This window comes from Nannospalax galili, unplaced genomic scaffold, assembly GCF_000622305.1.
Source record: "Nannospalax galili isolate Female #2095 unplaced genomic scaffold, S.galili_v1.0 scaffold1200, whole genome shotgun sequence".
Lineage (NCBI taxonomy): Eukaryota > Metazoa > Chordata > Mammalia > Rodentia > Spalacidae > Nannospalax > Nannospalax galili.
Genome location: NW_008347131.1, coordinates 1,267,285 through 1,281,720, shown reverse-complemented (window position 1 = coordinate 1,281,720; position 14,436 = coordinate 1,267,285). Strand labels below are relative to the sequence as shown.

The window sequence follows — 14,436 nt, the reverse complement described above, 5'->3', positions numbered from 1 at the left end:
TAGTCACAGTTGGTTACTTTCTGAGCTCCTTGGCATTTGAGCATGGATATAGTCATCAGATAGATTTCAGTGATAATGCTTTTCACATCTACTAATTATTAAGGAGCAAGAAAATGAAAGTGTTTTATGCCAGGCATAGTGGCACATGCCTTTAATCCCAGTACTTCAGGTGTAAGTTCAAGGCTAGGCCGGTCTACATAGTGAGTTCCAGGCCAGCTGGGGCTACAGGGAGATCTTGTCTCAAAAAGACAAAAAAAAAAATTTTTTTTTTTTTAAAAATGTTTTCCTTGGGCTGGGGAGATGACTCTGGGTAAAGTACCTTGCCATGCAGGTACTCAGGTCCTCAACACCCCTGTAAAAAGTCAGGCATAGTAGTGTGCGCCTATAATCCTAGCTCTGGGGAAGCAGAAACATAAGGATCCTTGCTTGGTGCTTACTGGCCAGCCTAATTGGTGAACTCCAGATTCAATAAGCAATGCTATCTCTCCCAACACTCAGGAGGCAGAGACGGGTAGATCTGAATTCTAGGCCAGCCTGGTCCACATAGCAAGTTCCAGGCCAGTGAGGGCTACAGGGAGACTGTGCCCCAAAAAGACCAAGGGAGGGTAGGGAGGCAAGAGGGGAGGGGAGGGGAGGGGAGGGGAGGGAGAAATATGACAGAGCAGCAGAAGACAGCACCTGACACCAGCCTCTGGTCTGTACACACCCAAGCACATACACATAAACATATATAATACAGCACACATAAAAAAGTATTTTGTTGCTTGTCTTGGTCTTTTTTGAGACAGGGTCTCTCTCTCTCTGTACCTCCAGCTGGCCTGGGACTCGCTATGTAGACCAGGCTGGCCTCTAGCTCACAGAGATCTGCCCACCTCTGCCTCCCAGGTGCTGGGATTAAAGTTAGCCGATGCCAGAACATCTTCAGGGTCCTTTGATAAAACCAGAGAGTCATGGCACTTTCCATGACGAGTCTGGCCTCTAGATTTAATTGTCTCTCTCACGTGGTCATGCTCCCTTAATGACAGAGATGACAGGATTTTACAGTTGTCAGAGCTGAATGAGGTTACGTGTCTAAAGCCCTAAGCACCCCTCAGCTGCAACTTTGATTCTAGTGCTTTGCTTGACACGGCTATGTGTATAAAGAAGGGGCATTGCTTATTTTTTTCCCAATCCCCTACCTTCTCCCTCCGTGCCTTTGGAAATTAAATTGAAAGTTATTGCAAAACCTGATCTCCCCTTCCCCATCAAAAATGTTGTATGTCTGCTGGAAATTGACAAGTTACTCTAATAGACACTTCCTTTGTACTTTGGGGAATGAAATTTCTTTTCTAGCTAATCAGCAAATTGAAATCCTGGAATTGGAAGATCTGGAAAAAGAATGTTCTTTGGCTCGCATTCGCCTCATACTGGCTCAGCACGATCCGTCAGCAATTGCCATCGCAGGTAGAAATTTAGCCTTTACCCTGTGAGTACCCATAACACATTTTAGGGCCAGGCAGTGGATGATAGGCACTAGATGGGTCTAAGGCACCAGAGTTTTACTCTAAGATAGTTGTCACCCATCAGTCTTTGGTTTCTTTTGCATGCACTGTTGGTGGACTAACTGGCTGTATTCCATTTCCACAGGAAGTTCATCAGCAAAGGAGATGGTCACTCTCTTGGTCCAGGCTGGTCTCTTTGACACTGCCATATCACTCTGTCAGACGTTTAAGCTTCCTTTAACACCAGTCTTTGACGGTCTTGCCTTCAAGTATGTAAAAATTACTTTTTTAATAGTCTTAATTCTCTAATGCACATATTCTTTTATTACTTACATTGTGATACAATAATCATAAACCTGTAATCTATTATAGATTTAAAGCAATGTTTTGTTAAATCTGTGCAAGATTCTTTTTTAATTTAATTGCTTGTAATTGTACTTTTTATTTGTATATTTTTGTTTTTTTATTTTGTTTTGTTTAGTTCAGACAGAATCTCATTCCTGGGTGGTCTGGAATTCACTATATAGTCCAGGCTGGCCTCAAACTCACAGAGATCCTCCTGCCTCTGCCTCCCAAGTGCTGGGATTAAAGGCATGCACCACCACGCCTGCAATACTTTTTTATTTTTAAAAAATCTGCTTGGGGAGGGCTGTATATATGGCTCAGTGGTTAAGAGCACTGTCTGCTCTTGCAAAGGACCAGGGTTTGATTACCAGCACCCACATGGTGGCTAACAACCATCCATAACTCCAGTTCCAGGGAATCCAGTGCCCTCTTCTGACCTCCGAGGGCACTACACAACATGGGTGCACTTACAGGCAATACATTCATACACATAAGGAAAAATCAAAATAATGAATAAAATATTTTTTAAAAATCTGCCAGGAGTGGTGGTTCGCATCTATAATAACCAGCACTTGGAAGGTGAAAGCAGGACAATCAAAGGTTCAAGGCCAGCATAGGCTATATGAGACCATGTCTCAAAAAAGAGAAAGGCTTGGCATGGTGGCACATGCCCTTAATCCCAGCACTCAGGAGGCAGAGGCAGGCGGATCTATGTGCATTCAAGTGTCCTCTGCAAGAGCAGCCCCAAGATTTATTTATTTTAAAAGAATATTTGTTTAGATAGGCATGGTGGCGTATGCCTTTAATCCCATTACTCAAGAGGCAGAAGCAGACAGATCTCTGAGTTCAAGGCCAGCCTGGTCTACATATCAAGTTCCAGGCCAGCTGGGGCTACAGGAAGACCCTGTCTGAAAAAAAAAAAGAAGAAAGAAATCAAATAATGATTTATAGTTTCTCTTGAGAAGACAACCTGTGTTAGATAATGATGTTCATTTTAGACATAGATGATGGGTTTGGAGGTTTAGTTCAGTGGTAGAGCCCTTACTTAGCAAGGGCAAGGCCCTGGGTTCAGTACTCAGCTGGGGGGGGGGATCAGGTGTTGATAGACATAGATAATGATGTTCATTTTAGATGAGGTGTATGGACCTTTGGGACATCTTTTGGCCCCTCTAAGTATTATCGAAAATTGTTTCTTTTTTTCTCTATGTGTATGTATAGTATGCATACATGTATGTTTTCGTACTTTGTGTGTTAATGTGCATGTGTGTTGTGCATGTGTGTGCATATCTGTGGAGGCCCCAGGTTGATTGATACTGGAAATCTTCCCTGATTGCTCTTTTACCTTATTCTTTGAGGCAGGGTCTTGGCAGTCAATGTCAGAGCTCCCTGATAAGGCTAGCCTCACCAGCTTGTTCCAGAGACCCTGGCTCTGGCTTCCAAAGCTAGAGTTATAGATGGACCCCCACATCCACTTGGCATTTATATGGGTTCTGGGGTCTGAACTCTGGTCCTCTTGCATGCTTGACAAATACTTTAACCACTGAGCCATCTTCCCAGCCCTTTGAATTATTTCTGAGCTAAGAGTTTAGGACAGTGGTAGAACACTTATGTAAGTTCCTGGGTTCCATCCCTAGCACTACAAAAAAAGTTGTTTTTTTTTAATATTTTATTATTTTTATTTTATGGATGTATTGCCTGCATGTAGTTGAGTACATCCGTGTCGTGCAATGTCCACTGAGGACAGAAGAGGTCGTCGGATACCCTGGAACTGGAGTTACAGTTGTTAGTTGCCATGTAGGTGCTGGAATTCAAACCCAGGTCTTCTGCAAGAACAGGGTTCTTAACCGCTGAGCCATCTCTCCAGCCCCACTAAAAAGTTTTTAAAGCGGGGTTTTATTATATAGCCCAGGCTGTCCTTGAACTTACAATCTTTTTGCCTTAGCTTACTGAGTACTAAGATTACAAATGTGTGCCACCATGCCGCCTTTTTTTTTCTTTTCTTTTTGGTGGCACTGGATATTAAATGCATTGCCTTACACATTTCTTAGTCTCCTTTTCTGTTGCTGTGACAAAACACCCTGACAAAAGGAGAGAGACTTTCTTTGGCTCATAGTTCCAGGTTAACAGTGCATCACTGGAAGGAAGTTAAGGAGGGCAGAACTTGAAGCTGCTGGTCACATCACACCCACAGTCAAGAGCAGAGAGCAGTGAATTGCTGCATGCACACTAGGGCTCAGCATGCTCTCTACTTTTCATTCAGGCCCAGCCCAAGAAATGGTGCTATCCACATTCTAGATGGGTCTCCCCACCCATATTAACCAAGTAAGAAAACCCCTCACAGGCCAGTCTAATCTAAACTATTCCTCAGGGCTGAAGAGAAGGCTCAGTGGTTAAGAACACTGGCTGCTCTTCTGAAATTCCAGTTCCAAAGGATCTGACACCCTCTTCTGGCCTCCGAGGGCATTACATGCATGGGTGTTCTTACATGCATGCAAAACACTCAAACATGTAAAATGAAATTTTTTTTAGATTTTTGGACTATTTCTCAGTGAGACTCCCTCCTCAGGTGATTCTAGATTATGTCAAATTGACAGTTAAAAGTAACCATGATGCACATGCTTAAGCAAATACTTTACCACTGAGCCACACATTGTCTAGTAAAAACATTTACTTTTCGTGAGTGTTTTTTTTTTTTTTTAATTATTTTATGTGTATGAATGTTGTGTCTGCATGTATGTGAGTGCATTTACAGATGGTTGTTAGCTGCCATGTGGGTGCAGCCAGAGCTCTTAACCACTGAGCCATGAGCCATCTCTCCCATCTCATGGGTGGTTTGGTTTTTTTTTGTTGTTTGTTTTTCAAGTGTCCCAAGCCAGCCTTAATCACTATGTAGCTGAAGGTGACCTTGAATTTGATCCTCCTGCTTCTGCCTCCTGGAATTATAAGCAATTACAACCACAGTTTATTTGATGTTATGGATCAAACACAGGGCCACATGTAAACTAGGCAAGCATTCTACCAAGTGAACTACATCCGCAGCATGAGTGCATGTGTGTGTCAGAAGACAACCTAGGGTATTGTTCCTCAGAAGCTGTCTGCCTTGTTTTTTTGAGATAGGGTCTCTCACTGGGCCCTGGGGCTTGCTGGTTAAGCTAAGCAGTGAGCCCTAGGAGTCTGCCTGTCCTGCCTTCCCCACTAACAGTACTAGCCCAGCTTGTTAAATGAGTGTTGGGGATCATGCCCTATGCTTGCTTGGCAAACACTTTAAGGACCAAGCCACTTCCTGACATTTCCTTCTGAATTAGAAGTTTAGCACAGTGGTAGAACACTTGCCTAATATGTTCAAAGTCCTGGGTTCCATTCCTAGCACTGCAAAAAAAAAAAAAAAATTTAACGGTTTCTTTCAGTAGCCATGGCTGAATTAGAACTCATAGTAATCCTCCTGCCTCAGCCTTCCAAATACTGGGGTTACAGGCATAAGCCACCACACCCAAATTTTAAAAAAACAAACACCAATAAAAAACTTTGTTACTAAAGTTATAGCTATTGGCCAAGTGGTTTGTGAATGAAAAAAAAATTGTTTTTAACTAAAAGAGCTGACAATTTATTTTCACACTTCATAATACAAATGGAAACTGCACTTTCTTATCTTACTGCTCCCCTCCAAAACTGTTGCCTTTGCTAGCAAAGGGGAGAGATCTTTCTTGTCATGCTCTTAGAAAACAGTCAGATGCAGCACCATGATCTCCTGATGAAATACACACACAAAACAAAACTGACACAGCCGTCTCTCCTTATCTGTCTGGCCAAGTCATGCCAGGCTGGGTGGGCACCATCATGAGGCAAGCTGGAGGTCTCATCATTGGAGGCCTAGGCATCATGGGCATGTGGCCTCCTGTGGGTGGCCTTGTTCCAGGAGGAAGGGGGCCCATCATTGGCATCATGTGGGGTGCTGGCACCATACCAGGGCAAGGAGGACCTGGGAAACAGGGGAGGTGGGATCATGGCGCTTGCAGGAGGAGGAACAGAGAACAGAGCTGGAGGTATCTTTCCTTGTTGAAATGCAACCGTAGTTTTTTTCAATCAGGCTCTGGGCCTGTTCTTCTGTCCATTGCTGATAACTATTATTACATTTCTCCTGTGTTCCTACCACTGCAGTGTGTCCTCCTCACAGATGGGAGAATCATGAGTAAGATAAGTATCGCAGTAGTCACAATAAAACGTGGGCATGTTGCTCTGCAGGCCATTGACTACCCAGTCACGGATAAAAATATTTTCAAATATTCTAAATTTGTCACTATTAATTTTCTCCTTGAAGCAAATTGTCTCTTGACATTTACTGATGGTAGTAAATTCAGTAGTGAACCAGAGCTAAAGTTGTCTTATCTTTTTAGTCATAGTAATGAAGCAGAGTGGCACACTTGAGCAGTTAGTTACTGGTATGGGACCATTTTCATTGCAGGTGCATCAAGTTGCAGTTGGGAGGAGAAGCAGCACAAGCAGAAGCCTGGGCCTGGCTAGCAGCCAATCAGCTGTCCTCAGTCATCACTACAAAAGAGTCCAGGTAAAGCACTCATGTTCTTTGCACTGGGTGGGATTACCTATTGCAGCCTCCTGAGACATGGGATTGTTTAGAGGCATATACTGTTGTGTCTGGACTTGGCTAATTTTTGTAGAAGCCGGAGAGATGACTTAGCAGTTAACAGCAATTACTGCTTTGACAGAGGACCCACATTCAGTTCCTAGCACACACATCAGGCAGCTTACATCTGTATATAACTACAGCCCCAGGGAATCGATGCCTTCTTCTGGACTCTGCTGGCACCTGCACTCATATATACACATACCCACACACCTGTACCTGCACAGAGACACACCACATGTTCACACACACACACACACACACACACTGGAAGCTGAAAGTTTATAATTGATGTCCTGATATTTACTGTTCAAACCAGATGTCTTTGTCTTAGAAATGTCTCTTCCTTCATATGCCCTTCTTTAAGCATAGTGTACTGTGTCATCAAGAGACTGTACACTTAGCTTGGTGTAGTGATACATACCTGTAGTTATAACTGCTTGGGAGACTGAAGCAGCTTGTGCAACATAGCAACACCATTTATTTATTTTATGTATATGAGTATACTGCCTGTATATAGGTGGGTACACCTGTGTCATGCAATGCCTGAGGCCAGAAGAGGGCAGCAGATCCCCTGGAAGTGGATTTAGGACTGTTAGATGCCATATGGGTGCTAGGAACCAAACCCAGGTCCTCTGCGAGAACAGCCAGTGCTCTTCACCACTGAGCCATCTCTCCAACCCTACAAGGCCCTTTTTCTTTTCCCTTTTTGAGACAGGGTCTCCCTGTAGCCCTGGCTGGTCTGGAACTCACTTTGTAGACCAGGCTGGCCTTGAACTCACAGAGATCTGCCTGCCTCTGCCTCCCAAGTGCTGAGACTAAAGGCATGCGCCACCACACCCAGCTACAAGACCATTTCTTAAAGGAAAATAAAAACTACCCTTAAAGACAAAAATCTTCTGAATTGGTTTCAGAGTGTAAGTGTTGCTCTTCCTCATTCCTTCCATTAAGCTGAGACTGCTGGCTGTCATCACACTGACCACTTACCACCTGTCTCTGGCTATTCGTCAGCATCTGTCATACTAGCCTTTACTGTTTACCTTCTTCAGACCTCCTCTCCCCGTGTCCTTTCTTTACTAGGGCCCCATTAGTGTGCACACTCTTAGTTCCTTCAGAATCCTTCTTAGACAGTCCGAACTCCAGTAAACTACATTTCCTGAAATGCATTTACACTTAGAGTATGAAGCTCAGCACCTTAAATAGCAGCATTTTAGAATTTGGACATTGTCTTAATCCAGTCTCTGCTGTTACAAGCTATCTGAGACTGCATAATGCATAAATAATAGGATTTTTATTTGCCTTGAGCTCTGGATGCTAAGTGCCAACACCTGACAAGGACCAGAAGGATGCTTTGTCATCCTATGGCAGAAGGTAGAAGGGTATGAGGGGGCCAGGCCTCCTTTAATCCAAATCTACTCACCAAAAATAACCCATTTCTTCAGTAGGGACACTGATCCATTCATGAGAGCAGAGCCTCATAGATAGACCACATTTCACTAGACTATTATACTTAGGATTAAGTTTCTAACCCCTGGCCTGGAGAGATGATGGCTCAGCTGTTCCTAGCACCCACACTGGGGGGCTCAGGACCACCTATAACTCCAACACCAGGGGTCTGATGCCTTCTGGCCTCCAAGGACACCTGCAGCCATGTGCACATACCCTCATACAGATATACATACACGTAATTAAAAGTAAAATTAATCTTTAAATTAAAATCTGAAACTGGCTGGGTAAGCCTGTAAACCCAGCACTCAGGAGGTAGAGGCAGACAGATCTCTGTACGTTTGAAGCCATCTTGGTCTACTTAGTGAGTTCCAAGCTAGCCAGGGCTACATATTGAGACCCTGTCTCAATAAAAAAGAAGGGAGCCAACAAGATGGTTCAGTGTATAAGGGTGTTCACCACCAAGCCTAATGACCTGAGTTCAACCCCCAGAAACCACATGGTAGAAGGAAAGAATCAACTCCCACAGGTTGTCCTCTGACTTCTACCCACCTGCTCCTGGCCACAGTTACATACTCCACTCAATAAATAAATGTAAGTTTTTGTTTTTAAGAAGGGGGTCTGGAGTTATATAGCTCAGTTGATAGGGTACTTGTCTAGTATTCATGAAGCCCTGGGTTTGATCCCAGTACCTCATAGAAATGGAATATGTTGGCTCATGCCTGTAATTCCAGCATTTAGAAGACAGGAGGATCAGTAGTTCAAAATCTTACCTAGCTTCATAGTGAATTTGAAGCCAGCCTGGACTATAGGACATATCTGTGCCTGTCATCATGCCATCATGTTGTTCCTCCCCCCAGCCAAAAGCTGAAGTTTTTCAACAACTAGGGTGAGGCTGGAGCTTAAAAAATAAGACATGAGAGTTGCAATCTTGATTGGTGCTTGGGCAAGTGCAGATCTTGAAAGCTCAGCTGAGATGTAGGGAAAAGAGCCCATGGGTGTGCATGCCTTTGTAAGTGACCCCCTCTGAGATAGCATGAGTTTTGTGGGCAAGCCCAAATAAATATCTTTATTCCTAAAACAAATTAAAAAATTTAAAAAAAAAAAAAAAAAAAAAAAAAAGACATGAAGGGCCAGAGATGACTCCGGGTTAAGAGCACTGACTGCTCTTCCGAAGGACTTGAGTTTGGTTCCCAACACCTACATGATGGCTAGCAACCATTTATAACTCCGTTTCTAGGAGATCTGATGCCCTCTTCTGGCCTCCACAGGCATTGCATGCATGTAATGCACTTAAATCCATGAAGGCAAAACATTCATACACATAAAATTGAGTTCTGGCATGATGGCACACACCTTTTTTTGTTTGTTTTGTTTTTTTATGTGTATGAGTGTATTGCCTGCATGTATGTGAGTGCACCCATGTCGTGCAATGCTGCAGAGGTCAGAAGAGGGCTTCAGATTCCCCTGGAACTGGAGTTAAGGACAGTTCATAGGTGCCATGTGGGTGCTGGGAATCAAACCTGGGTCCTCTGCAAGAGCAGTCAGTGCTCTTAACTGCTGAGCCATTTCTCCAGCCCCGATGGCATACACCTTTAATACTAGCACTGGGGAGGCAGAGCAGTTTAAAACTAAGGAAAGGAATCTGAACTCATTTGTCCTTTACTTTTTTCAAGTGCTACAGATGAAGCATGGCGGCTATTGTCGACTTACCTAGAAAGATACAAAATCCAGAATAACTTGTATCACCACTGTGTGATTAACAAGTTGTTGTCTCATGGAGTCCCTCTGCCTAATTGGCTTATAAACAGTTACAAGGTATGTGGTATCAAGGTGGGGTGAGGATATGAGAGAAAGAACTGGTTTACAAGTTGATTGTGGTAGCAGTACTTAGGAAGTGAAGACAAGAGGATCAGGAGTCCAAAGCTAGCCTTTGCTATATAGTAAGTTCAGGGGCAACCTGGGCAAATGAGATCCTGTGTTAGAGAGAGGGACAGAGAAAATATACTGACTTGCATGCTTAGCCTCTTATACATACCAAACATAGCTAAGAACAATTTAACTTAAATTCCATACATCATACTGGGAACTTAGATTCAGAGTTCTACCAGCTAGTAATTAGCTGAATATCCACTGTGTGCTCATGGAATAATGTGCGTGTATTTAGAATAAGGAATATATTAATGACACAGTACCTACTGTCCTTGCTCAAAAGAGTCACAATAGTGAGCAGAGTAGTTTTCAGTGCTACAACAGTGTTTCTTTGAGTCAGAGAATCATGTATTAGTCTGTTGCGTGTTACCATGAAGTACCTGCACAGGCTAGATTATAAAGAGATTTATTTTGCTCACAGTTTTAGAAACAAAGTCCAGGAACTTGTGGCCCATCAGTTTGGTGAGACCCCTCTCCGCCATGTTACAGCCTAGGAGATTTCATCATGTTGGGAATGCACGTGGGAATAAAAGGTCATGTCACTAGACAGGAAGCCAGAAGGCTGTTCACCTCAGGTGTCACACACAAAATCTCACTCTCTTGAAAACTATCTTAAACCCTTCAGAGGGCAACACCCTCCTGTATCCTAAACACTCCCCGCTAGGCTCCACCTCTCAAAGGTTCCTCATTCCATTGTTACCACATTGGGGACCAAACTTCGAACATGTGAACCCACATCCAGACCATGGCAAATCACCTGTTTCAAAACAGTTGGAGTGGTGGCTTCTTTAAAATACAGATTCTTGGATCTCAGATTACAAAGTCAAATTATCTGGGCAAGGAACAAGAACTCTACATTTTATTTTATATATATGGGTATCTTGCCTGCATGTATGTAAGTGTATCATTTGCATGTGGTATCTACAGAGGCCAGAAAAGGGCTTTAGGTCCCCTGGCTCTGGAGTTACAAGCAGTTGTGAATTACAGTGTGGGTGCTGGAAACTAAAACTGGGTCCTCTGCAAGAGCAGCAGTTGCTCTTAACCACTGAGCCATCTCTCTAGCCCCAAAGAACTCTACCTTTTTTTTTTTTTTTTTTTAATTATTTTTATGTTTATGAGTGTGATGCCTACATGTGTGTAAGTGTACCTGTGCCATGCAGTGCCTTTGAAGGCCAAAAGAGGGTGTTGGATTCCCCCTGGAACTGGAGTTACAGACGGTTGTTAGCCACCATAGGAATTGAACCTGGGTCTTCTCCAAGAGCAGTCAGTTCACTTAACCTCTGAGCCATCTTCCCAGGCCAAGAACTCTACATTTTAACAAACTTCTTTTTTTGAGATAGGGTCTCACTATGTAACCCTGGAACTCACTATGTAGACCAGGTTGGTGTTACCATGTCTGGTTTTTGGTTTCTTGTTGCTTTATTACAGAATGCTTCATGACTTGTGTCATATGTCAGCCTTGTACAGGGGCCATGCTAATCTCTGTGTCATTCCAATTTTAATATATGTGCTGCTGAGACAAGCACTTCTAATTTTGTTTGAATGTACACTTGAGTTTGAAGACTATTATATCTGAACCACTTTCAGGGGCTAAGGAAAGAGAATATAAAAATTAGTGTCAGTAAAATTGATTTTTTTTTTTAAAGTTAGAAAGTAGAGATAAACAGTCTGGCTTGGTGATGCACATCTGTAATCACAGCACTTGGAAGATTGAGGTGTGAAGATTGCTGTGATATCAAGGCCAGCGTGGACTGCATAGTAAGACTGTCTCAAAACTAACAAAAGAAGCTGGGGATGTAGTTGAGTTGGTAGAGTGCTTGCCTAGCATACAGGAAGCCCTGTGTTTGATTTCTAGCACTGCATAACTGGGAGTACTGGTGCATGTCTAGGATCAGAAGGTCAAGGTTAGCCAGGGCTACATGAGACCCTGCCTCAAAAAAAGGGAAAGAAAAGTAGAGGAAAATAGCTACAATGGTAAAAGTAAAATTGTGATAAATCAGAACACCGAAAGCATACTCAACATAATAGGGATATTCCGACCTGAGACTACATTTAACTTTTTTACTTTTTTTTTTGTGTGTGTGTGTATGTGTGTATTGCATGTAGGTCAGTGCACCCGTGTCATGCAATGCCTGCAGAGGTCAGAAGAGGCTGTCAGATCCCCTGGGACTGGAGTTAAGACAGTTGTTAGCTGCCATGTGGGTGCTGGGATTCGAACCCAGGTCTTCTGCAAGAACAACCAGTGCCTTTAACCACTGAGCCATCTCTCCAGCCCCTACTTATTTATTTTAAAATTTTACTTATTTGTTTTATGTGAGTATTTTGTCTGTATGTATTAAGTGTACTACATGTGTGCAAGGCTTGTGGCAGCCAAAAGAAGGCATCTGATTCCGTTTCATGTGGGTGCTAGAAACCAAATCTCCTCTGCAAGAACAGCAAGTGCTTCTAACCCCTGAGCCATTTCTCCAGCCCCCTACACTCGCTTTTCTAACACCTTGAGTTACATCCAAATTAGATACAAATTTAAAATGGATTCTTTTGTATTTATATATTTCTAAGAATTGTATATCCTGTCATTTAGTACTCAGCATTTCTGGGAAGACTTGTTAACCTTTCTAATGTAGAAGCTGAAATAGAGACAAGTTAAAATGTGTTAGATCACAAAACCGAGGAGAAAAGCCATTTAATCAGTAGAGCATCACAGTGTGCCTAGAGGTAACTGGACTCTTGGGAATTCAGCTCTTATCCTAAAGTACAGATGGGTAAACCAAAGTGCTCACTTACTGCATCAGTATCCTTTGTTTTTATTTTTGTTTTGTTTGTTTGAGATAGGGCCTCACTATGTAGCCCAGGCCTTCTATCTTTTTTCCCTTCTCAACCTAAGTGGTAGATTACAGGCATGTACCACCACACCTGGCTAGAAGTGGGCTTTTTGTTTTGGGGGTTTTTTTAATAGAAATACATTCTAGAAAAAGTTAATAGAAAATATAGGGAAACCTGATTATTTGTTGATGCCTCAGAAAGTTGACATATGGTTTGGTAGTACATTTAGCATTTGGTTTCTGACATAATTTACAAAACATTCTAGCAAACAGTAATATTTAAGTTTGATTTCAGAATAGAATAAGTGTATGTGTAATTGTGGCTTTTTACAGAAAGTTGATGCTGCTGAGTTGCTTCGTCTATACTTGAACTATGACCTTCTAGAAGAAGCTGTGGATTTGGTCTCTGAATATGTGGATGCTGTATTAGGAAAAGGACATCAGTACTTTGGAATTGAGGTAGGCATACATGAAAGCTTTTTTTTTTTTTTTTTTTTCCTTATATAAGAAAAGAAAGGACTTGGAAAATAAATTGAATATATTAATGCATTTAACCTTTACTATTGTTGTACAGCTAAATATTGGCACACCAAAAATCCCTAGTTTCATTTTCACAAAATAGGAATGCATCTCACTTTGTGTGTATGAGTGTATTGCCTGCATGTGTGTAAGTGCACCCGTATTGTGCAATGCCGCAAGAGTTCAGAAGAGGGTGTCAGAACCCCTGGAACTGGAGTTGCAGTTGGTTGTTAGCCACCATTTGGGTACTAGGAACTGAACCTGGGTCATCTGCAAGAACAGTTCTTAACCTCTAAGCCATCTCTCCAGTCCCCCTACAAATGTTCTTATTTGATCCTTTTATCAACTTTATAAAACACTCTTTTAATCTTCTCCTCACCTCTGTCCTGTTGAAAAACAAGTTCAATTCCCAGAGCTCACACATCCAGTAAATGGAAAAGCCAGGTCTCAAATAGGCCTGGTTAACCACAGAGCAAGCTATTAAACTGTCAGGAAAGTATTTAGAATTTTGAGTGTTGAACTTTCTTTTCCCAATTTATTTGCTTTTGCTTTTTTTTTCCCTCAATAATTTTAATTTAAATTCAATTTCAGACTGAAATGGAACCTCTTGACAGTTTAGAGAATTTTGTTGAGGGTGTTTATCCTTAACAGACCTTACAGCTCTTTTCAAGATAAGTAATGAGGGGTTGGCTTAGCAGTTAAGAGCACTTGCTACTCTTGCAGAGCACCTGGGTTCAATTCTTAGCCCCCACATTGGGGAGCTTACAACAGCCTATAACTCCATTTCAGGGGATCCAGATCCCTCTTCTGGCTTCCTCAGGCACTGTACACATGCAGTGCACATACATAACTCAGGCACACACGTAAAATAAACAAATCTTTTTTTTTTTTTTGTCTTTTTGAGACAGGGTCTCCCTGTAGCCCCAGCTGTCCTGGAACTCACTATGTAGACCAGGCTGGCCTTGAACTCACAGAGATCCGCCTGCCTCTGCCTCCCGAGTGCTGGGATTAAAGGCGTGTGCCACCACGCCCAGCTATAATAATAAACAAATCTTTAAGATGAGCAGTGACAAAATTTCAGTATATTTAACACAGTTGAAAGTAAAGGGAGGACATGCCTTTAATCCCAACACTCCAGAGGCAGAGGCAGGTGGATCTCTGTGAGTTTGAGGCCAGCCTGCCTGGTCTACATAACGAGTTCCAGACCTCCTGGGGCTACAGGGAGACCCTGCCTGTCAAAAAAAAAAAA

General features: G+C 42.5%; 1 protein-coding gene, 1 non-coding gene and 1 pseudogene across 2 annotated transcripts in view; 1 reads left to right on the top strand and 2 right to left on the bottom strand.

Annotated features, from left to right (window-relative positions):
• Nup160 (nucleoporin 160) overlaps positions 1-14,436 on the top strand; it is a 71,007-nt gene that overhangs the window by 54,422 nt on the left and 2,149 nt on the right. The window contains exons 30-34 of the mRNA XM_008843631.3: positions 1,333-1,443; positions 1,627-1,750; positions 6,289-6,390; positions 9,591-9,732; positions 13,002-13,127. Coding sequence (XP_008841853.1) covers positions 1,333-1,443; positions 1,627-1,750; positions 6,289-6,390; positions 9,591-9,732; positions 13,002-13,127 — 605 coding nt within the window. The remainder of the gene's footprint in view (positions 1-1,332; positions 1,444-1,626; positions 1,751-6,288; positions 6,391-9,590; positions 9,733-13,001; positions 13,128-14,436) is intronic.
• LOC103742527 lies at positions 4,936-6,268 on the bottom strand (annotated as a pseudogene).
• On the bottom strand, positions 11,270-11,372 carry LOC115072134. Its single transcript, XR_003851198.1, has one exon. It is a non-coding gene; the product is annotated as a U6 spliceosomal RNA (small nuclear RNA).